This window comes from Pseudophryne corroboree, chromosome 12, assembly GCF_028390025.1.
Source record: "Pseudophryne corroboree isolate aPseCor3 chromosome 12, aPseCor3.hap2, whole genome shotgun sequence".
NCBI classification, from domain to species: domain Eukaryota; kingdom Metazoa; phylum Chordata; class Amphibia; order Anura; family Myobatrachidae; genus Pseudophryne; species Pseudophryne corroboree.
This window is the reverse complement of record NC_086455.1, coordinates 11,162-37,629: the sequence shown is the minus strand read 5'-3', so window position 1 is coordinate 37,629 and position 26,468 is coordinate 11,162. Positions and strand designations below refer to the sequence as shown.

Here is a 26,468-nt window from a genome sequence, read left to right as displayed (position 1 = left end):
TTATATACCCCCCCACACTGGTATTATATCCCCATCTGCACCTGCATTATATATCCCCCCACACTGGTATTATATCCCCATCTGCACCTGCATTATATATCCCCCCACACTGGTATTATATCCCCATCTGCACCTGCATTATATATCCCCCCACACTGGTATTATATCCCCATCTGCACCTGCATTATATATCCCCCCCCACACTGGTATTATATCCCCATCTGCACCTGCATTATATATCCCCCCACACTGGTATTATATCCCCATCTGCACGTTCATTATATATCCCCCTCACACTGGTATTATATCCCCATCTGCACCTGCATTATATATCCCCCCACACTGGTATTATATCCCCATCTGCACCTGCATTATATATCCCCCCCATACTGGTATTATATCCCCATCTGCACCTGCATTATATATCCCCCCACACTGGTATTATATCCCCATCTGCATTATATATCCCCCCACACTGGTATTATATCCCCATCTGCACCTGCAGTATATATCCCCCCACACTGGTATTATATCCCCATCTGCACCTGCATTATATATCCCCCCACACTGGTATTATATCCCCATCTGCACCTGCATTATATATCCCCCCACACTGGTATTATATCTCCATCTGCACCTGCATTATATATCCCCCCCCACTGGTATTATATCCCCATCTGCACCAGCAGTATATATCCCCCCACACTGGTATTATATCCCCATCTGCACCTGCATTATATATCCCCCCCACACTGGTATTCTATCCCCATCTGCACCTGCATTATATATCCCCCCACACTGGTATTATATCCCCATCTGCACCTGCATTATATATCCCCCCACACTGGTATTATATCCCCATCTGCACGTTCATTATATATCCCCCTCACACTGGTATTATATCCCCATCTGCACCTGCATTATATATCCCCCCACACTGGTATTATATCCCCATCTGCACCTGCATTATATATCCCCCCCATACTGGTATTATATCCCCATCTGCACCTGCATTATATATCCCCCCACACTGGTATTATATCCCCATCTGCATTATATATCCCCCCACACTGGTATTATATCCCCATCTGCACCTGCAGTATATATCCCCCCACACTGGTATTATATCCCCATCTGCACCTGCATTATATATCCCCCCACACTGGTATTATATCCCCATCTGCACCTGCATTATATATCCCCCCACACTGGTATTATATCTCCATCTGCACCTGCATTATATATCCCCCCCCACTGGTATTATATCCCCATCTGCACCAGCAGTATATATCCCCCCACACTGGTATTATATCCCCATCTGCACCTGCATTATATATCCCCCCCACACTGGTATTCTATCCCCATCTGCACCTGCATTATATATCCCCCCACACTGGTATTATATCCCCATCTGCACCTGCAGTATATATCCCCCCACACTGGTATTATATCTCCATCTGCACCTGCATTATATATCCCCCCACACTGGTATTATATCCCCATCTGCACCTGCATTATATATCCCCCCCACACTGGTATTATATCCCCATCTGCATTATATATCCCCCCACACTGGTATTATATCTCCATCTGCACCTGCATTATATATCCCCCCCACACTGGTATTATATCCCCATCTGCACCTGCATTATATATCCCCCCACACTGGTATTATATACCCATCTGTACCTGCATTATATATCCCCCCACACTGGCATTATATCCCCATCTGCACCTGCATTATATATCCCCCCCACACTGGTATTATATCCCCATCTGCACCTGCATTATATATCCCCCCCCCCCCCCCACTGGTATTATATCCCCATCTGCACCTGCATTATATATCCCCCCCATACTGGTATTATATCCCCATCTGCACCTGCATTATATATCCCCCCACACTGGTATTATATCCCCATCTGCATTATATATCCCCCCACACTGGTATTATATCCCCATCTGCACCTGCAGTATATATCCCCCCACACTGGTATTATATCCCCATCTGCACCTGCATTATATATCCCCCCACACTGGTATTATATCCCCATCTGCACCTGCATTATATATCCCCCCACACTGGTATTATATCCCCATCTGCACCTGCATTATATATCCCCAGACACTGGTATTATATCCCCATCTGCACCTGCATTATATATCCCCCCACACTGGTATTATATCCCCATCTGCACCTGCATTATATATCCCCCCACACTGGTATTATATCCCCATCTGCACCTGCATTATATATCCCCCCCACACTGATATTATATCCCCATCTGCACCTGCATTATATATCCCCCCCACACTGATATTATATCCCCATCTGCACCTGCATTATATATCCCCCCACACTGGTATTATATCCCCATCTGCACCTGCAATATATATCCCCCCACACTGGTATTCTATCCCCATCTGCACCTGCATTATATATCCCTCCACACTGGTATTCTATCCCCATCTGCACCTGCATTATATATCCCCCCACACTGGTATTATATCCCCATCTGCACCTGCATTATATATCCCCCCACACTGGTATTATATCCCCATCTGCACCTGCATTATATATCCCCCCACACTGGTATTCTATCCCCATCTGCACCTGCAATATATATCCCCCCACACTGGTATTCTATCCCCATCTGCACCTGCATTATATATCCCTCCACACTGGTATTCTATCCCCATCTGCACCTGCATTATATATCCCCCCACACTGGTATTATATCCCCATCTGCACCTGCATTATATATCCCCCCACACTGGTATTATATCTCCATCTGCACCTGTATTATATATCCCCCCACACTGGTATTATATCCCCATCTGCACCTGCATTATATATCCCCCCCACACTGGTATTATATCTCCATCTGCACCTGCATTATATATCCCCCCCACACTGGTATTATATCCCCATCTGCACCTGCATTATATATCCCCCCCCCCCCCCCCCACACACTGGTATTATATCCCCATCTACACCTGCATTATATATCCCCCCCCACACTGGTATTATATCCCCATCTGCACCTGCATTATATATCCCCCCTCACACTGGTATTCTATCCCCATCTGCACCTGCATTATATATCCCCCCACACTGGTATTCTATCCCCATCTGCACCTGCATTATATTTCCCCCCACACTGGTATTCTATCCCCATCTGCACCTGCATTATATATCCCCCCACACACTGGTATTCTATCCCCATCTGCACCTGCATTATATATCCCCCCACACAGGTATTATATCCCCATCTGCACCTGCATTATATATCCCCCCACACTGGTATTATATCTCCATCTGCACCTGCATTATATATCCCCCCACACTGGTATTATATCCCCATCTGCACCTGCATTATATATCCCCCCCCCCCACACACACACACTGGTATTATATCCCCATCTGCACCTGCATTATATATCCCCCCACACTGGTATTATATCTCCATCTGCACCTGCATTATATATCTCCCCACACTGTTATTATATCCCCTTCTGCACCTGCAGTATATATCCCCCACACACTGGTATTATATCTCCATCTGCACCTGCATTATATTTCCCCCCACACTGGTATTCTATCCCCATCTGCACCTGCATTATATATCCCCCCACACACTGGTATTCTATCCCCATCTGCACCTGCATTATATATCCCCCCACACTGGTATTATATCCCCATCTGCACCTGCATTATATATCCCCCCACACTGGTATTATATCTCCATCTGCACCTGCATTATATATCCCCCCACACTGGTATTATATCCCCATCTGCACCTGCATTATATATCCCCCCACCCCCCCCCACACACACACTGGTATTATATCCCCATCTGCACCTGCATTATATATCCCCCCACACTGGTATTATATCTCCATCTGCACCTGCATTATATATCTCCCCACACTGTTATTATATCCCCTTCTGCACCTGCAGTATATATCCCCCCCACACTGGTATTATATCCCCATCTGCACCTGCATTATATATCCCCCCACACTGGTATTATATCACCATCTGCACCTGCATTATATATCCCCCCACACTGGTATTATATCCCCATCTGCACCTGCATTATATATCCCCCCACACTGGTATTCTATCCCCATCGGCACCTGCATTATATATCCCCCCACACTGGTATTATATCCCCATCTGCACCTGCATTATATATCCCCCCCACACTGGTATTCTATCCCCATCTGCACCTGCATTATATATCCCCCACACTGGTATTATATCCCCATCTGCACCTGCATTATATATCCCCCCACACTGGTATTCTATCCCCATCGGCACCTGCATTATATATCCCCCCACACTGGTATTATATCCCCATCTGCACCTGCATTATATATCCCCCCCACACTGGTATTCTATCCCCATCTGCACCTGCATTATATATCCCCAAACACTGGTATTATATCACCATCTGCACCTGCATTATATATCTCCCCACACTGGTATTATATCTCCATCTGCACCTGCATTATATATCTCCCCACACTGTTATTATATCCCTTTCTGCACCTGCAGTATATATCCCCCCCACACTGGTATTATATCCCCATCTGCACCTGCATTATATATCCCCCCCCCCCCCCCCCCACCACACACACACACACACACACACACTGGTATTATATCTCCATCTGCACCTGCATTATATATCCCCCCACACTGGTATTATATCTCCATCTGCACCTGCATTATATATCCCCCCACACTGGTATTATATCTCCATCTGCACCTGCATTATATATCCCCCCCCCCCCACACACACACACACACACACACACTGGTATTATATCTCCATCTGCACCTGCATTATATATCCCCCCACACTGGTATTATATCTCCATCTGCACCTGCATTATATATCCCCCCACACTGGTATTATATCCCCATCTGCACCTGCATTATATATCCCCCCACACTGGTATTATAACCCCATCTGCACCTGCATTATATATCCCCCCCACACTGGTATTCTATCCCCATCTGCACCTGCATTATATATCCCCCCACACTGGTATTATATCTCCATCTGCACCTGCATTATATATCCCCCCACACTGGTATTCTATCCCCATCTGCACCTGCAGTATATATCCCCCCACACTGGTATTATATCCCCATCTGCACCTGCATTATATATCCCCCCACACTGGTATTCTATCCCCATCTGCACCTGCATTATATATCCCCCCCCACTGGTATTCTATCCCCATCTGTACCTGCATTATATATCCCCCCCACACTGGTATTATATCTCCATCTCCACCTGCATTATATATCCCCCCCCCCACTGGTATTCTATCCCCATCTGCACCTGCATTATATATCCCCCCCACTGGTATTATATCCCCATCTGCACCTGCATTATATATCCCCCCCACACTGGTATTATATCCCCATCTGCACCTGCATTATATATCCCCCCCACACTGGTATTATATCCCCATCTGCACCTGCATTATATATCCCCCCCCACACTGGTATTATATCCCCATCTGCACCTGCATTATATATCCCCCCCACACTGGTATTATATCCCCATCTGCACCTGCATTATATATCCCCCCCACACTGGTATTATATCCCCATCTGCACCTGCATTATATATCCCCCCCACACTGGTATTATATCCCCATCTGCACCTGCATTATATATCCCCCCCACACTGTTATTATATCCCCATCTGCACCTGCATTATATATCCCCCCCACACTGGTATTCTATCCCCATCTGCACCTGCATTATATATCCCCCCACACTGGTATTATATCTCCATCTGCACCTGCATTATATATCCCCCCACACTGGTATTATATCCCCATCTGCACCTGCATTATATATCCCCCCCACACTGGTATTCTATCCCCATCTGCACCTGCATTATATATCCCCCCACACTGGTATTATATCCCCATCTGCACCTGCATTATATATCCCCCCACACTGGTATTATATCCCCATCTGCACCTGCATTATATATCCCCCCACACTGGTATTATATCCCCATCTGCACCTGCATTATATATCCCCCACACTGGTATTATATCCCCATCTGCACCTGCATTATATATCCCCCCCACACTGATATTATATCCCCATCTGCACCTGCATTATATATCCCCCCACACTGGTATTCTATCCCCATCTGCACCTGCAATATATATCCCCCCACACTGGTATTCTATCCCCATCTGCACCTGCATTATATCCCTCCACACTGGTATTCTATCCCCATCTGCACCTGCATTATATATCCCCCCACACTGGTATTATATCCCCATCTGCACCTGCATTATATATCCCCCCACACTGGTATTATATCTCCATCTGCACCTGTATTATATATCCCCCCACACTGGTATTATATCCCCATCTGCACCTGCATTATATATCCCCCCCACACTGGTATTATATCTCCATCTGCACCTGCATTATATATCCCCCCCACACTGGTATTATATCCCCATCTGCACCTGCATTATATATCCCCCCCCCCCCCCCCCACACACTGGTATTATATCCCCATCTACACCTGCATTATATATCCCCCCCCACACTGGTATTATATCCCCATCTGCACCTGCATTATATATCCCCCCTCACACTGGTATTCTATCCCCATCTGCACCTGCATTATATATCCCCCCACACTGGTATTCTATCCCCATCTGCACCTGCATTATATTTCCCCCCACACTGGTATTCTATCCCCATCTGCACCTGCATTATATATCCCCCCACACACTGGTATTCTATCCCCATCTGCACCTGCATTATATATCCCCCACACTGGTATTATATCCCCATCTGCACCTGCATTATATATCCCCCACACTAGTATTATATCTCCATCTGCACCTGCATTATATATCCCCCACACTGGTATTATATCCCCATCTGCACCTGCATTATATATTCCCCCCCCCCCCACACACACACACACACACTGGTATTATATCCCCATCTGCACCTGCATTATATATCCCCCCACACCTGGTATTATATCTCCATCTGCACCTGCATTATATATCTCCCCACACTGTTATTATATCCCCTTCTGCACCTGCAGTATATATCCCCCCCCACACTGGTATTATATCCCCATCTGCACCTGCATTATATATCCCCACACACACACACACACACACACACACTGGTATTATATCTCCATCTGCACCTGCATTATATTCCCCCCCACACTGGTATTCTATCCCATCTGCACCTGCATTATATATCCCCCCACACACTGGTATTCTATCCCCATCTGCACCTGCATTATATATCCCCCCACACTGGTATTATATCCCCATCTGCACCTGCATTATATATCCCCCCACACTGGTATTATATCTCCATCTGCACCTGCATTATATATCCCCCCACACTGGTATTATATCCCCATCTGCACCTGCATTATATATCCCCCCCCCCCCCCCCCACACACACACACACACACTGGTATTATATCCCCATCTGCACCTGCATTATATATCCCCCCACACTGGTATTATATCTCCATCTGCACCTGCATTATATATCTCCCCACACTGTTATTATATCCCCTTCTGCACCTGCAGTATATATCCCCCCCACACTGGTATTATATCCCCATCTGCACCTGCATTATATATCCCCCCACACTGGTATTATATCACCATCTGCACCTGCATTATATATCCCCCCACACTGGTATTATATCCCCATCTGCACCTGCATTATATATCCCCCCACACTGGTATTCTATCCCCATCGGCACCTGCATTATATATCCCCCCACACTGGTATTATATCCCCATCTGCACCTGCATTATATATCCCCCCCACACTGGTATTCTATCCCCATCTGCACCTGCATTATATATCCCCCACACTGGTATTATATCCCCATCTGCACCTGCATTATATATCCCCCCACACTGGTATTCTATCCCCATCGGCACCTGCATTATATATCCCCCCACACTGGTATTATATCCCCATCTGCACCTGCATTATATATCCCCCCCACACTGGTATTCTATCCCCATCTGCACCTGCATTATATATCCCCAAACACTGGTATTATATCCCATCTGCACCTGCATTATATATCTCCCCACACTGGTATTATATCTCCATCTGCACCTGCATTATATATCTCCCACACTGTTATTATATCCCTTTCTGCACCTGCAGTATATATCCCCCCCACACTGGTATTATATCCCCATCTGCACCTGCATTATATATCCCCCCCCCCCCCCCCCACCACACACACACACACACACTGGTATTATATCTCCATCTGCACCTGCATTATATATCCCCCCACACTGGTATTATATCTCCATCTGCACCTGCATTATATATCCCCCCACACTGGTATTATATCCCCATCTGCACCTGCATTATATATCCCCCCCCCCCCCCCACACACACTGGTATTATATCTCCATCTGCACCTGCATTATATATCCCCCCACACTGGTATTATATCTCCATCTGCACCTGCATTATATATCCCCCCACACTAGTATTATATCCCCATCTGCACCTGCATTATATATCCCCCCACACTGGTATTATAACCCCATCTGCACCTGCATTATATATCCCCCCCACACTGGTATTCTATCCCCATCTGCACCTGCATTATATATCCCCCCACACTGGTATTATATCTCCATCTGCACCTGCATTATATATCCCCCCACACTGGTATTCTATCCCATCTGCACCTGCAGTATATATCCCCCACACTGGTATTATATCCCCATCTGCACCTGCATTATATATCCCCCCACACTGGTATTATATCCCCATCTGCACCTGCATTATATATCCCCCCACACTGGTATTATATCCCCATCTGCACTTGCATTACATATCCCCCCACACTGTATTTTATCCCCATCTGCACCTGCATTATATATCCCCCCACACTGGTATTATATCCCCATCTGCACCTGCATTACATATCCCCCCACACTGGTATTATATCCCCATCTGCACCTGCATTATATATCCCCCCACACTGGTATTATATCCCCATCTGCACCTGCATTATATATCCCCCCACACTGGTATTATATCCCCATCTGCACCTGCATTATATATCCCCCCACACTGGTATTATATCCCCATCTGCACCTGCATTATATATCCCCCCACACTGGTATTATATCCCCATCTGCACCTGCATTATATATCCCCCTACACTGGTATTATATCTCCATCTGCACCTGCATTATATATCCCCCACACTGGTATTATATCCCATCTGCACCTTCAGTATATATCCCCCCACACTGGTATTATATCCCCATCTGCACCTGCAGTATATATCCCCCCACACTGGTATTATATCCCCATCTGCACCTGCATTATATATCCCCCCACACTGGTATTATATCCCCATCTGCAACTGCATTATATATCCCCCCACACTGGTATTATATCCCCATCTGCACCTGCATTATATATCCCCCCCCCCCCCCCCCCACACTGGTATTCTATCCCCATCTGCACCTGCATTATATATCCCCCCCCACTGGTATTATATCCCCATCTGCACCTGCATTATATATCCCCCCACACTGGTATTATATCTCCATCTGCACCTGCATTATATATCCCCCCACACTGGTATTATATCCCCATCTGCACCTGCATTATATATCCCCCCACACTGGTATTATATCCCCATCTGCACCTGCATTATATATCCCCCCCCCACACTGGTATTATATCCCATCTGCACCTGCATTATATATCCCCCCCCCCCACACTGGTATTCTATCCCCATCTGCACCTGCATTATATATCCCCCCACACTGGTATTATATCCCCATCTGCACCTGCATTATATATCCCCCCACACTGATATTATATCTCCATCTGCACCTGCATCATATATCTCCCCACACTGTTATTATATCCCCTTCTGCACCTGCAGTATATATCCCCCCCACACTGGTATTCTATCCCCATCTGCACCTGCATTATATATCCCCCCACATGGTATTATATCCCCATCTGCACCTGCATTATATTTCCCCCACACTGGTATTCTATCCCCATCTGCACCTGCATTATATATCCCCCCACACTGGTATTCTATCCCCATCTGCACCTGCATTATATCCCCCCCACACTGGTATTATATCTCCATCTGCACCTGCATTATATACCCCCCCCCCACACTGGTATTATATCCCCATATGCACCTGCATTATATATCCCCCCACACTGGTATTATATCTCCATCTGCACCTGCATTATATATCCCTCCACACTGGTATTCTATCCCCATCTGCACCTGCAGTATATATCCCCCCACACTGGTATTATATCCCCATCTGCACCTGCATTATATATCCCCCCCACACTGGTATTATATCCCCATCTGCACCTGCATTATATATCCCCCACACTGGTATTATATCCCCATCTGCACCTGCATTATATATCCCCCCACACTGGTATTATATCCCCATCTGCACCTGCATTATATATCCCCCCACACTGGTATTATATCCCCATCTGCACCTGCATTATATATCCCCCCCACACTGGTATTATATCCCCATCTGCACCTGCATTATATATCCCCCCCACACTGTTATTATATCCCCATCTGCACCTGCATTATATATCCCCCCACACTGGTTATCATGTTACATACAGGGCGCTGCTGGAGAGATACAGGAACACATAGACCATGGATTTATGAGCAACGTAGAAGGGATTTCGGGTATAAAATGCACTGACATTTGGGAACAGTTCCTGGGACATTCTCACTTAGGAAGCTATATGATAATTATCCCCCATAGTGATAAGAAAGCATTGTGTAGAGTCACTGACCTCCCGGGGGTAATCCGGCGTGTTCCCATGTATGATGTGCAGAGGCGCACAGGAGATCAGTAGTAAGATGGGGTAATACTGGGAGTAAGGCGCCGGTGTTACTGTACAGAGAGGAATATGCCGATCATGTTGTGTCTGGTCACATACACGCGAGGCCATCAGTACATTGTGTGACGTCTTCTCAAGTGTAGTCTATTTATATTCTGTGAGATCATCTGATTGGTCAAAGAGATCACAGGGCGGAGCTACCCCTACAGTACTGTGTGTATGTATAGCTTCTGTAATATCACACCAGCCGCTCACTCACACACACACACACATATATATATATATATATACACCAGCCGCTCACACACACACACACACACACACACACACACCAGCCGCTCACTCACACACACACACCAGCCGCTCACTCACACACACACCAGCCGCTCACTCACACACACACATACATACACCAGCCGCTCACACACACACCAGCCGCTCACACACACACACATACATACACCAGCCGCTCACACACACACACACACACACATACATACACCAGCCGCTCACACACACACCAGCCGCTCACACACACACCAGCCGCTCACACACACACCAGCCACTCACACACACACACCAGCCGCTCACTCACACACACACACCAGCCGCTCACACACACACATACACCAGCCGCTCACACACACACACACACATACACCAGCCGCTCACACACACACACATACACCAGTCGCTCACACACACACATACACCAGTCGCTCACACACACCAGCCACTTACACACACCAGCCGCACACACAAACACACACCAGCCGCTCACACACACACAAACACACCCACCAGCCGCTCACTCTCACATACACACCAGCCGCTCACTCACACAGACACACACCAGCCGCTCACTCTCACATACACACCAGCCGCTCACTCACACAGACACACACCAGCCGCTCACTCTCACATACACACCAGCCGCTCACTCACACAGACACACACCAGCCGCTCACTCTCACATACACACCAGCCGCTCACTCACACAGACACCAGCCGCTCACTCTCACACACACACCAGCCGCTCACTCACACAGACACACACCAGCCGCTCACTCTCACATACACACCAGCCGCTCACTCACACAGACACCAGCCGCTCACTCTCACATACACACCAGCCGCTCACTCACACAGACACCAGCCGCTCACTCTCACACACACACCAGCCGCTCACTCTCACATACACACCAGCCGCTCACTCACACAGACACACACCAGCCGCTCACTCTCACATACACACCAGCCGCTCACTCACACAGACACACACCAGCCGCTCACTCTCACATACACACCAGCCGCTCACTCACACAGACACCAGCCGCTCACTCTCACACACACACCAGCCGCTCACTCACACAGACACACACCAGCCGCTCACTCTCACATACACACCAGCCGCTCACTCACACAGACACACACCAGCCGCTCACTCTCACATACACACCAGCCGCTCACTCACACAGACACCAGCCGCTCACTCTCACACACACACCAGCCGCTCACTCACACAGACACACACCAGCCGCTCACTCTCACATACACACCAGCCGCTCACTCACACAGACACCAGCCGCTCACTCTCACATACACACCAGCCGCTCACTCACACAGACACCAGCCGCTCACTCTCACACACACACCAGCCGCTCACTCTCACATACACACCAGCCGCTCACTCACACAGACACACACCAGCCGCTCACTCTCACATACACACCAGCCGCTCACTCACACAGACACACACCAGCCGCTCACTCTCACATACACACCAGCCGCTCACTCACACAGACACCAGCCGCTCACTCTCACACACACACCAGCCGCTCACTCACACAGACACACACCAGCCGCTCACTCTCACATACACACCAGCCGCTCACTCACACAGACACACACCAGCCGCTCACTCTCACATACACACCAGCCGCTCACTCACACAGACACCAGCCGCTCACTCTCACACACACACCAGCCGCTCACTCACACAGACACACACCAGCCGCTCACTCTCACATACACACCAGCCGCTCACTCACACAGACACACACCAGCCGCTCACTCTCACATACACACCAGCCGCTCACTCACACAGACACCAGCCGCTCACTCTCACACACACACCAGCCGCTCACTCACACAGACACACACCAGCCGCTCACTCTCACATACACACCAGCCGCTCACTCACACAGACACCAGCCGCTCACTCTCACACACACACCAGCCGCTCACTCACACAGACACACACCAGCCGCTCACTCTCACATACACACCAGCCGCTCACTCACACAGACACACACCAGCCGCTCACTCTCACATACACACCAGCCGCTCACTCACACAGACACCAGCCGCTCACTCTCACACACACACCAGCCGCTCACTCACACAGACACACACCAGCCGCTCACTCTCACATACACACCAGCCGCTCACTCACACAGACACACACCAGCCGCTCACTCTCACATACACACCAGCCGCTCACTCACACAGACACCAGCCGCTCACTCTCACACACACACCAGCCGCTCACTCTCACATACACACCAGCCGCTCACTCACACAGACACCAGCCGCTCACTCACACAGACACACACCAGCCGCTCACTCTCACATACACACCAGCCGCTCACTCACACAGACACACACCAGCCGCTCACTCTCACATACACACCAGCCGCTCACTCACACAGACACCAGCCGCTCACTCACACAGACACACACCAGCCGCTCACTCTCACATACACACCAGCCGCTCACTCTCACACACACACCAGCCGCTCACTCTCACATACACACCAGCCGCTCACTCACACAGACACCAGCCGCTCACTCTCACATACACACCAGCCGCTCACTCACACAGACACACACCAGCCGCTCACTCTCACATACACACCAGCCGCTCACTCACACAGACACCAGCCGCTCACTCTCACACACACACCAGCCGCTCACTCACACAGACACACACCAGCCGCTCACTCTCACATACACACCAGCCGCTCACTCACACAGACACCAGCCGCTCACTCTCACACACACACCAGCCGCTCACTCACACAGACACACACCAGCCGCTCACTCTCACATACACACCAGCCGCTCACTCACACAGACACACACCAGCCGCTCACTCTCACATACACACCAGCCGCTCACTCACACAGACACCAGCCGCTCACTCTCACACACACACCAGCCGCTCACTCACACAGACACACACCAGCCGCTCACTCTCACATACACACCAGCCGCTCACTCACACAGACACACACCAGCCGCTCACTCTCACATACACACCAGCCGCTCACTCACACAGACACCAGCCGCTCACTCTCACACACACACCAGCCGCTCACTCTCACATACACACCAGCCGCTCACTCACACAGACACCAGCCGCTCACTCACACAGACACACACCAGCCGCTCACTCTCACATACACACCAGCCGCTCACTCACACAGACACACACCAGCCGCTCACTCTCACATACACACCAGCCGCTCACTCACACAGACACCAGCCGCTCACTCACACAGACACACACCAGCCGCTCACTCTCACATACACACCAGCCGCTCACTCTCACACACACACCAGCCGCTCACTCTCACATACACACCAGCCGCTCACTCACACAGACACCAGCCGCTCACTCTCACATACACACCAGCCGCTCACTCACACAGACACACACCAGCCGCTCACTCTCACATACACACCAGCCGCTCACTCACACAGACACCAGCCGCTCACTCTCACACACACACCAGCCGCTCACTCTCACATACACACCAGCCGCTCACTCACACAGACACCAGCCGCTCACTCTCACATACACACCAGCCGCTCACTCTCACACACACACCAGCCGCTCACTCTCACATACACACCAGCCGCTCACTCACACAGACACCAGCCGCTCACTCTCACACACACACCAGCCGCTCACTCACACAGACACACACCAGCCGCTCACTCTCACATACACACCAGCCGCTCACTCACACAGACACCAGCCGCTCACTCACACAGACACCAGCCGCTCACTCTCACACATACACCAGCCGCTCACTCACACAGACACACACCAGCCGCTCACTCTCACACACACACCAGCCGCTCACTCTCACATACACACCAGCCGCTCACTCACACAGACACCAGCCGCTCACTCTCACATACACACCAGCCGCTCACTCACACAGACACACACCAGCCGCTCACTCTCACATACACACCAGCCGCTCACTCACACAGACACCAGCCGCTCACTCTCACACACACACCAGCCGCTCACTCACACAGACACACACCAGCCGCTCACTCTCACATACACACCAGCCGCTCACTCTTACACACAAACACACACACCAGCTACTCATTCACACACGTGCGCACAGCAGCCGCTCACTCACACAGACACACACCAGCCGCTCACTCTCACATACACACCAGCCGCTCACTCACACAGACACCAGCCGCTCACTCACACAGACACCAGCCGCTCACTCTCACACATACACCAGCCGCTCACTCACACAGACACACACCAGCCGCTCACTCTCACACACACACCAGCCGCTCACTCTCACATACACACCAGCCGCTCACTCACACAGACACCAGCCGCTCACTCTCACATACACACCAGCCGCTCACTCACACAGACACACACCAGCCGCTCACTCTCACATACACACCAGCCGCTCACTCACACAGACACCAGCCGCTCACTCTCACACACACACCAGCCGCTCACTCACACAGACACACACCAGCCGCTCACTCTCACATACACACCAGCCGCTCACTCTCACACAGACACCAGCCGCTCACTCTCACACACACACCAGCCGCTCACTCACACAGACACACACCAGCCGCTCACTCTCACATACACACCAGCCGCTCACTCTTACACACAAACACACACACCAGCTACTCATTCACACACGTGCGCACAGCAGCCGCTCACTCGCACAGACGTGCGCACACAAGCCACCAGCTCTCACAGACACGTGTGCACACTGCCACTCGCTCAAACACCCAACAGACGCTCGGTCAAACGTGTGCGCTCTCCAACATCTCGCTCACAAATGCATGCGCACACCAGCTGCTCGCTCACACCCCAGCCCTGCGCTATCTTACACGTGCGCACCCCAGCCCCAGATTGCTTACACATAAGCACACCAGCCATGCACTCGCTCACACTTGTGCACCGACCAGCCACTCACTTGCGCACACAGGCCCCACGCTCGCTCACACTTGTGCACCCACCAGCCACTCACTTGCGCACACAGGCCACACGCTCGCTCACACTTGTGCACCCACCAGCCACTCACTTGCGCACACAGGCCACACGCTCGCTCACACTTGTGCACCCACCAGCCACTCACTTGCGCACACAGGCCACACGCTCGCTCACACTTGTGCACACACAGGCCCCGCGCTCGCTCACACTTGTGCACCGACCAGCCACTCACTTGTGCACACATGCCCCACGCTCGCTCACACTTGTGCACCCACCAGCCACTCACTCGCTTACTTGCGCACACAGGCCCCACGCTCGCTCACACTTGTGCACCCACCAGCCACTCACTCGCTCACTTGCGCACACAGGCCCCACGCTCGCTCACACTTGTGCACCCACCAGCCACTCACTCGCTCACTTGCGCACACAGGTCCCACGCTCGCTCACACTTGTGCACCCACCAGCCACTCACTTGCGCACACAGGCCACACGCTCGCTCACACTTGTGCACACACAGGCCCCGCATTCGCTCACACTTGTGCACCCACCAGCCACTCACTTGCGCACACAGGCCACACGCTCGCTCACACTTGTGCACACACAGGCCCCGCGCTCGCTCACACTTGTGCACCCACCAGCCACTCACTTGCGCACACAGGCCACACGCTCGCTCACACTTGTGCACCCACCAGCCACTCACTTGCGCACACAGGCCACACGCTCGCTCACACTTGTGCACACACAGGCCCCGCGCTCGCTCACACTTGTGCACCGACCAGCCACTCACTTGTGCACACATGCCCCACGCTCGCTCACACTTGTGCACCCACCAGCCACTCACTCGCTTACTTGCGCACACAGGCCCCACGCTCGCTCACACTTGTGCACCCACCAGCCACTCACTCGCTCACTTGCGCACACAGGCCCCACGCTCGCTCACACTTGTGCACCCACCAGCCACTCACTCGCTCACTTGCGCACACAGGTCCCACACTCGCTCACACTTGTGCACCCACCAGCCACTCACTTGCGCACACAGGCCACACGCTCGCTCACACTTGTGCACACACAGGCCCCGCATTCGCTCACACTTGTGCACCCACCAGCCACTCACTTGCGCACACAGGCCACACGCTCGCTCACACTTGTGCACACACAGGCCCCGCGCTCGCTCACACTTGTGCACCCACCAGCCACTCACTTGCGCACACAGGCCACACGCTCGCTCACACTTGTGCACCCACCAGCCACTCACTTGCGCACACAGGCCACACGCTCGCTCACACTTGTGCACACACAGGCCCCGCGCTCGCTCACACTTGTGCACCGACCAGCCACTCACTTGTGCACACATGCCCCACGCTCGCTCACACTTGTGCACCCACCAGCCACTCACTCGCTTACTTGCGCACACAGGCCCCACGCTCGCTCACACTTGTGCACCCACCAGCCACTCACTCGCTCACTTGCGCACACAGGCCCCACGCTCGCTCACACTTGTGCACCCACCAGCCACTCACTCGCTCACTTGCGCACACAGGTCCCACGCTCGCTCACACTTGTGCACCCACCAGCCACTCACTTGCGCACACAGGCCACACGCTCGCTCACACTTGTGCACACACAGGCCCCGCATTCGCTCACACTTGTGCACCCACCAGCCACTCACTTGCGCACACAGGCCACACGCTCGCTCACACTTGTGCACACACAGGCCCCGCGCTCGCTCACACTTGTGCACCCACCAGCCACTCACTTGCGCACACAGGCCACACGCTCGCTCACACTTGTGCACCCACCAGCCACTCACTTGCGCACACAGGCCACACGCTCGCTCACACTTGTGCACACACAGGCCCCGCGCTCGCTCACACTTGTGCACCCACCAGCCACTCACTTGCGCACACAGGCCACACGCTCGCTCACACTTGTGCACCCACCAGCCAGTCACTTGCGCACACAGGCCCCACGCTCGCTCACACTTGTGCACCCACCAGCCACTCACTCGTTCACTTGCGCACACAGGCCCCGCGCTTGCTTACACTTGTGCACCCACCAGCCACTCACTTGCGCACACAGGCCACACGCTCGCTCACACTTGTGCACCCACCAGCCACTCACTTGCGCACACAGGCCACACGCTCGCTCACACTTGTGCACCCACCAGCCACTCACTTGCGCACACAGGCCACACGCTCGCTCACACTTGTGCACCCACCAGCCACTCACTTGCGCACACAGGCCACACGCTCGCTCACACTTGTGCACCCACCAGCCACTCACTCGCTCACTTGCGCACACACATCAGCTGCACGTCTCTGAGTCACTCAGAGCTGGATGAGAAGAAGTAGCTGGATATGTGATGAGGAACGAGGCATTCAGGCCCTTCTCTTACCCACCTGCTCCTCTCTGTCCTCAACCATCTTCCTGCCCTTTGGGACCCTCCGAGTGTGCTTAATGCTGGTCTTTATTGCCGGCCGACAGACATAATTCTCCAGGTTCTTTGGGGGCTTCTTGGTCCTCTTGGCTTGGAGGCCGATCTTTAACCTTAGATTTCCCTCTGAGAAGTCACTTTCGGTGATGGAGAACTGCTGCGCGTCGGTACCGGGGACGCTCTCAGAGACCTTGTCCTGCGCCTTGTTATCCGGGGCGGAGTCTCTCTTGCTGGTCGTGGCACAGGGGGGTTTCACAGGCCCATCTGAATCAGATCCCACTCCTAACATAGCAGTGTCCCTATGGTCCATCCCCGGCAAGGTGCGCCTTCGCTAGGAGTCAGCCGGCATCTAGCGACCGTTGCACTGTCAGGATACAAAGGACAGGGTCACAAACACCATCATGGGTCACCCATCAGAGTATCTCATCCCCCCACCCAGCCCTGCAGTAACAGCACGACTAACGCCACGCTGTCTGGGGCTCCGCTAAGCAAGGCTTTCCGCTACTCCATATTAAGGCATCTGCTAAAAAGGTGAGGGCTCCAGTGCTCCCACGAGACCGCCCGGACACAACGTGACTCTCAGGCAATGTGCTAATGACTATCCCATCACCGGGATCCCAGCAAGCCCACTTTATTTGTCATTAGGTTACTAACATTCCACCTACTATACATAAGCGAAATATAGAGAAACAACCATCAGCTCAGTCCAAGGCACAGTGGAGCTCGCAATCTATTTTCCCCAATACACACACGCTAATGTGCCCAAATAGGACGTTGAGCAGGGAAAGACAAACCAAGCAAGATGGCGGCTGCCACAGTGCGCCCGGACTGTACATGGCCTAACTCAGAGAGGAAGTGGCTCAGGGAGCGCGCTCATACACAGCACCCTCGCTGCCTCGAAATCAGGAGATCCCACAGCGGCAAGGCAGAACTACTAGCGCCAGCCAGTCCTTAGATATGCAGCACAGACAGCTGGGCCCACGGGGAATCCCCCTATACCAGGCATGTCCAAACTGCGGCCCTCCAGCTGCTGTGAAACTACATATCCCAGCATGCCCCGACACAGTTTTGCTGTAAGAGAATGCTAAAGCTGTGTCAGGGCATGCTGGGATGTGTAGTTTATCAATAGCTGGAGGGCCGCGGTTTGGACATGCCTGCCCTATACACTAAGAGACCGGCAGAGACACTGAGGAAGAGCACACAGGGGCACTGCCAGCTACCTGCACCTCACACAGCCTTCCCTTTACTCACACTCACACCTTCCGCAGGGGAGTCCTCCTATACACTAAGAGACCGGCAGAGACACTGAGGAAGAGCACACAGGGGCACTGCCAGCTACCTGCACCTCACACAGCCTTCCCTTTACTCACACTCACACCTTCCGCAGGGGAGTCCTCCTATACACTAAGAGACCGGCAGAGACACTGAGGAAGAGCACACAGGGGCACCGCCAGCTACCTGCACCTCACACAGCCTTCCCTTTACTCACACTCACACCTTCCGCAGGGGAGTCCTCCTATACACTAAGAGACCGGCAGAGACACTGAGGAAGAGCACACAGGGGCACCGCCAGCTACCTGCACCTCACACAGCCTTCCCTTTACTCACACTCACACCTTCCACAGGGGAGTCCTCCTATACACTAAGAGACCGGCAGAGACACTGAGGAAGAGCATACAGGGGCACCGCCAGCTACCTGCACCTCACACAGCCTTCCCTTTACTCACACTCACACCTTCCACAGGGGAGTCCTCCTATACACTAAGAGACCGGCAGAGACACTGAGGAAGAGCACACAGGGGCACTGCCAGCTACCTGCACCTCACACAGCCTTCCCTTTACTCACACTCACACCTTCCACAGGGGAGTCCTCCTATACACTAAGAGACCGGCAGAGACACTGAGGAAGAGCACACAGGGGTACTGCCAGCTACCTGCACCTCACACAGCCTTCCCTTTACTCACACTCACACCTTCCGCAGGGGAGTCCTCCTATACACTAAGAGACCGGCAGAGACACTGAGGAAGAGCACACAGGGGCACTGCCAGCTACCTGCACCTCACACAGCCTTCCCTTTACTCACACTCACACCTTCCGCAGGGGAGTCCTCCTATACACTAAGAGACCGGCAGAGACACTGAGGAAGAGCACACAGGGGCACCGCCAGCTACCTGCACCTCACACAGCCTTCCCTTTACTCACACTCACACCTTCCGCAGGGGAGTCCTCCTATACACTAAGAGACCTGCAGAGACACTGAGGAAGAGCACACAGGGGCACCGCCAGCTACCTGCACCTCACACAGCCTTCCCTTTACTCACACTCACACCTTCCACAGGGGAGTCCTCCTATACACTAAGAGACCGGCAGAGACACTGAGGAAGAGCACACAGGGGCACTGCCAGCTACCTGCACCACACACAGCCTTCCCTTTACTCACACTCACACCTTCCACAGGGGAGTCCTCCTATACACTAAGAGACCGGCAGAGACACTGAGGTAGAGCACACAGGGGCACTGCCAGCTACCTGCACCTCACACAGCCTTCCCTTTACTCACACTCACACCTTCCGCAGGGGAGTCCTCCTATACACTAAGAGACCGGCAGAGACACTGAGGAAGAGCACACAGGGGCACTGCCAGCTACCTGCACCTCACACAGCCTTCCCTTTACTCAGACTCACACCTTCCGCAGGGGAGTCCTCCTATACACTAAGAGACCGGCAGAGACACTGAGGAAGAGCACACAGGGGCACCGCCAGCTACCTGCACCTCACACAGCCTTCCCTTTACTCACACTCACACCTTCCGCAGGGGAGTCCTCTTATACACTAAGAGACCGGCAGAGACACTGAGGAAGAGCACACAGGGGCACTGCCAGCTACCTGCACCTCACACAGCCTTCCCTTTACTCACACTCACACCTTCCGCAGGGGAGTCCTCCTATACACTAAGAGACCGGCAGAGACACTGAGGAAGAGCACACAGGGGCACTGCCAGCTACCTGCACCTCACACAGCCTTCCCTTTACTCACACTCACACCTTCCGCAGGGGAGTCCTCCTATACACTAAGAGACCGGCAGAGACACTGAGGAAGAGCACACAGGGGCACCGCCAGCTACCTGCACCTCACACAGCCTTCCCTTTACTCACACTCACACCTTCCACAGGGGAGTCCTCCTATACACTAAGAGACCGGCAGAGACACTGAGGAAGAGCACACAGGGGCACTGCCAGCTACCTGCACCTCACACAGCCTTCCCTTTACTCACACTCACACCTTCCACAGGGGAGTCCTCCTATACACTAAGAGACCGGCAGAGACACTGAGGAAGAGCACACAGGGGTACTGCCAGCTACCTGCACCTCACACAGCCTTCCCTTTACTCACACTCACACCTTCCGCAGGGGAGTCCTCCTATACACTAAGAGACCGGCAGAGACACTGAGGAAGAGCACACAGGGGCACTGCCAGCTACCTGCACCTCACACAGCCTTCCCTTTACTCACACTCACACCTTCCGCAGGGGAGTCCTCCTATACACTAAGAGACCGGCAGAGACACTGAGGAAGAGCACACAGGGGCACTGCCAGCTACCTGCACCTCACACAGCCTTCCCTTTACTCACACTCACACCTTCCGCAGGGGAGTCCTCCTATACACTAAGAGACCTGCAGAGACACTGAGGAAGAGCACACAGGGGCACCGCCAGCTACCTGCACCTCACACAGCCTTCCCTTTACTCACACTCACACCTTCCACAGGGGAGTCCTCCTATACACTAAGAGACCGGCAGAGACACTGAGGAAGAGCACACAGGGGCACTGCCAGCTACCTGCACCACACACAGCCTTCCCTTTACTCACACTCACACCTTCCACAGGGGAGTCCTCCTATACACTAAGAGACCGGCAGAGACACTGAGGTAGAGCACACAGGGGCACTGCCAGCTACCTGCACCTCACACAGCCTTCCCTTTACTCACACTCACACCTTCCGCAGGGGAGTCCTCCTATACACTAAGAGACCGGCAGAGACACTGAGGAAGAGCACACAGGGGCACTGCCAGCTACCTGCACCTCACACAGCCTTCCCTTTACTCAGACTCACACCTTCCGCAGGGGAGTCCTCCTATACACTAAGAGACCGGCAGAGACACTGAGGAAGAGCACACAGGGGCACTGCCAGCTACCTGCACCTCACACAGCCTTCCCTTTACTCACACTCACACCTTCCGCAGGGGAGTCCTCCTATACACTAAGAGACCGGCAGAGACACTGAGGAAGAGCACACAGGGGCACTGCCAGCTACCTGCACCTCACACAGCCTTCCCTTTACTCACACCTTCCGCAGGGGAGTCCTCCTATACACTAAGAGACCGGCAGAGACACTGAGGAAGAGCACACAGGGGCACTGCCAGCTACCTGCACCTCACACAGCCTTCCCTTTACTCACACTCACACCTTCCGCAGGGGAGTCCTCCTATACACTAAGAGACCGGCAGAGACACTGAGGAAGAGCACACAGGGGCACTGCCAGCTACCTGCACCTCACACAGCCTTCCCTTTACTCACACCTTCCGCAGGGGAGTCCTCCTATACACTAAGAGACCGGCAGAGACACTGAGGAAGAGCACACAGGGGCACTGCCAGCTACCTGCACCTCACACAGCCTTCCCTTTACTCACACTCACACCTTCCGCAGGGGAGTCCTCCTATACACTAAGAGACCGGCAGAGACACTGAGGAAGAGCACACAGGGGCACCGCCAGCTACCTGCAACTCACACAGCCTTCCCTTTACTCACACTCACACCTTCCGCAGGGGAGTCCTCTTATACACTAAGAGACCGGCAGAGACACTGAGGTAGAGCACACAGGGGCACTGCCAGCTACCTGCACCTCACACAGCCATCACTTTACTCACACTCACACCTTCCGCAGGGGAGTCCTCCTATACACTAAGAGACCGGCAGAGACACTGAGGAAGAGCACACAGGGGCACTGCCAGCTACCTGCACCTCACACAGCCTTCCCTTTACTCACACTCACACCTTCCACAGGGGAGTCCTCCTATACACTAAGAGACCGGCAGAGACACTGAGGAAGAGCACACAGGGGCACCGCCAGCTACCTGCACCTCACACAGCCTTCCCTTTACTCACACTCACACCTTCCGCAGGGGAGTCCTCTTATACACTAAGAGACCGGCAGAGACACTGAGGAAGAGCACACAGGGGCACCGCCAGCTACCTGCACCTCACACAGCCTTCCCTTTACTCACACTCACACCTTCCACAGGGGAGTCCTCCTATACACTAAGAGACCGGCAGAGACACTGAGGAAGAGCACACAGGGGCACCGCCAGCTACCTGCACCTCACACAGCCTTCCCTTTACTCACACTCACACCTTCCACAGGGGAGTCCTCCTATACACTAAGAGACCGGCAGAGACACTGAGGAAGAGCACACAGGGGCACTGCCAGCTACCTGCACCTCACACAGCCTTCCCTTTACTCACACTCACACCTTCCACAGGGGAGTCCTCCTATACACTAAGAGACCGGCAGAGACACTGAGGAAGAGCACACAGGGGTACTGCCGGCTACCTGCACCTCACACAGCCTTCCCTTTACTCACACTCACACCTTCCGCAGGGGAGTCCTCCTATACACTAAGAGACCTGCAGAGACACTGAGGAAGAGCACACAGGGGCACTGCCAGCTACCTTATTATATATACCTATATTATTATATATACCCAGATATTACACGTCACTCGCTGTGTCCCCAGTCACTGGTTACTTATAGAGAGAAGAGATCAGTGATTATTATATATACACCAGATATTACACGTCACTCGCTGTGTCCCCAGTCACTGGTTACTTATAGAGAGAAGAGATCAGTGATTATTATTATATATACACCAGATATTACACGTCACTCGCTGTGTCACCAGTCACTGGTTACTTATAGAGAGAAGAGATCAGTGATTATTATTATATATACACCAGATATTACACGTCACTCGCTGTGTCCCCAGTCACTGGTTACTTATAGAGAGAAGAGATCAGTGATTATTATTATATATATATATACCAGATATTACACGTCACTCGCTGTGTCCCCAGTCACTGGTTACTTATAGAGAGAAGAGATCAGTGATTATTATTATATATACACCAGATATTACACGTCACTCGCTGTGTCCCCAGTCACTGGTTACTTATAGAGAGAAGAGATCAGTGATTATTATTATTATATATACACCAGATATTACACGTCACTCGCTGTGTCCCCAGTCACTGGTTACTTATAGAGAGAAGAGATCAGTGATTATTATATATATACACCCAGATATTACACGTCACTCGCTGTGTCCCCAGTCACTGGTTACTTATAGAGAGAAGAGATCAGTGATTATTATTATATATACCCAGATATTACACGTCACTCGATGTGTCCCCAGTCACTGGTTACTTATAGAGAGAAGAGATCAGTGATTATTATTATATATACACCAGATATTACACGTCACTCGCTGTGTCCCCAGTCACTGGTTACTTATAGAGAGAAGAGATCAGTGATTATTATATATATACACCAGATATTACACGTCACTCGCTGTGTCCCCAGTCACTGGTTACTTATAGAGAGAAGAGATCAGTGATTATTATTATATATACACCAGATATTACACGTCACTCGCTGTGTCCCCAGTCACTGGTTACTTATAGAGAGAAGAGATCAGTGATTATTATATATATACACCAGATATTACACGTCACTCGCTGTGTCCCCAGTCACTGGTTACTTATAGAGAGAAGAGATCAGTGATTATTATTATATATACACCAGATATTACACGTCACTCGCTGTGTCCCCAGTCACTGGTTACTTATAGAGAGAAGAGATCAGTGATTATTATATATATACACACCAGATATTACACGTCACTCGCTGTGTCCCCAGTCACTGGTTACTTATAGAGAGAAGAGATCAGTGATTATTATTATATATACACCAGATATTACACGTCACTCGCTGTGTCCCCAGTCACTGGTTACTTATAGAGAGAAGAGATCAGTGATTATTATTATATATACACCAGATATTACACGTCACTCGCTGTGTCCCCAGTCACTGGTTACTTATAGAGAGAAGAGATCAGTGATTATTATTATTATATATACACCAGATATTACACGTCACTCGCTGTGTCCCCAGTCACTGGTTACTTATAGGGAGAAGAGATCAGTGATTATTATTATATATACACACCAGATATTACACGTCACTCGCTGTGTCCCCAGTCACTGGTTACTTATAGAGAGAAGAGATCAGTGATTATTATATATATATATATATATATATATACCAGATATTACACGTCACTCGCTGTGTCCCCAGTCACTGGTTACTTATAGAGAGAAGAGATCAGTGATTATTATATATATACACCAGATATTACACGTCACTCGCTGTGTCCCCAGTCACTGGTTACTTATAGAGAGAAGAGATCAGTGGTTATTATTATATATACACCAGATATTACACGTCACTCGCTGTGTCCCCAGTCACTGGTTACTTATAGAGAGAAGAGATCAGTGATTATTATATATATATATATATATATATATATACCAGATATTACACGTCACTCGCTGTTCCCCCAGTCACTGGTTACTTATAGAGAGAAGAGATCAGTGATTATTATATATATACCCAGATATTACACGTCACTCGCTGTGTCCCCAGTCACTGGTTACTTATAGAGAGAAGAGATCAGTGATTATTATATATATATATATATATATATACC

The 26,468-nt window shown here is 51.5% G+C and overlaps 1 protein-coding gene across 1 annotated transcript in view; it reads right to left on the bottom strand.

Annotated features, from left to right (window-relative positions):
- ASH1L (ASH1 like histone lysine methyltransferase) overlaps window positions 1-19,011 on the bottom strand; it is a 204,060-nt gene extending 185,049 nt beyond the window's left edge. Inside the window, exon 1 of the mRNA XM_063946605.1 lies at window positions 18,611-19,011. Within this exon, the coding sequence (XP_063802675.1) occupies window positions 18,611-18,955 (345 nt within the window). The 5' untranslated portion in view covers window positions 18,956-19,011. The remainder of the gene's footprint in view (window positions 1-18,610) is intronic.
- Window positions 19,012-26,468: the final 7,457 nt, after the last annotated feature.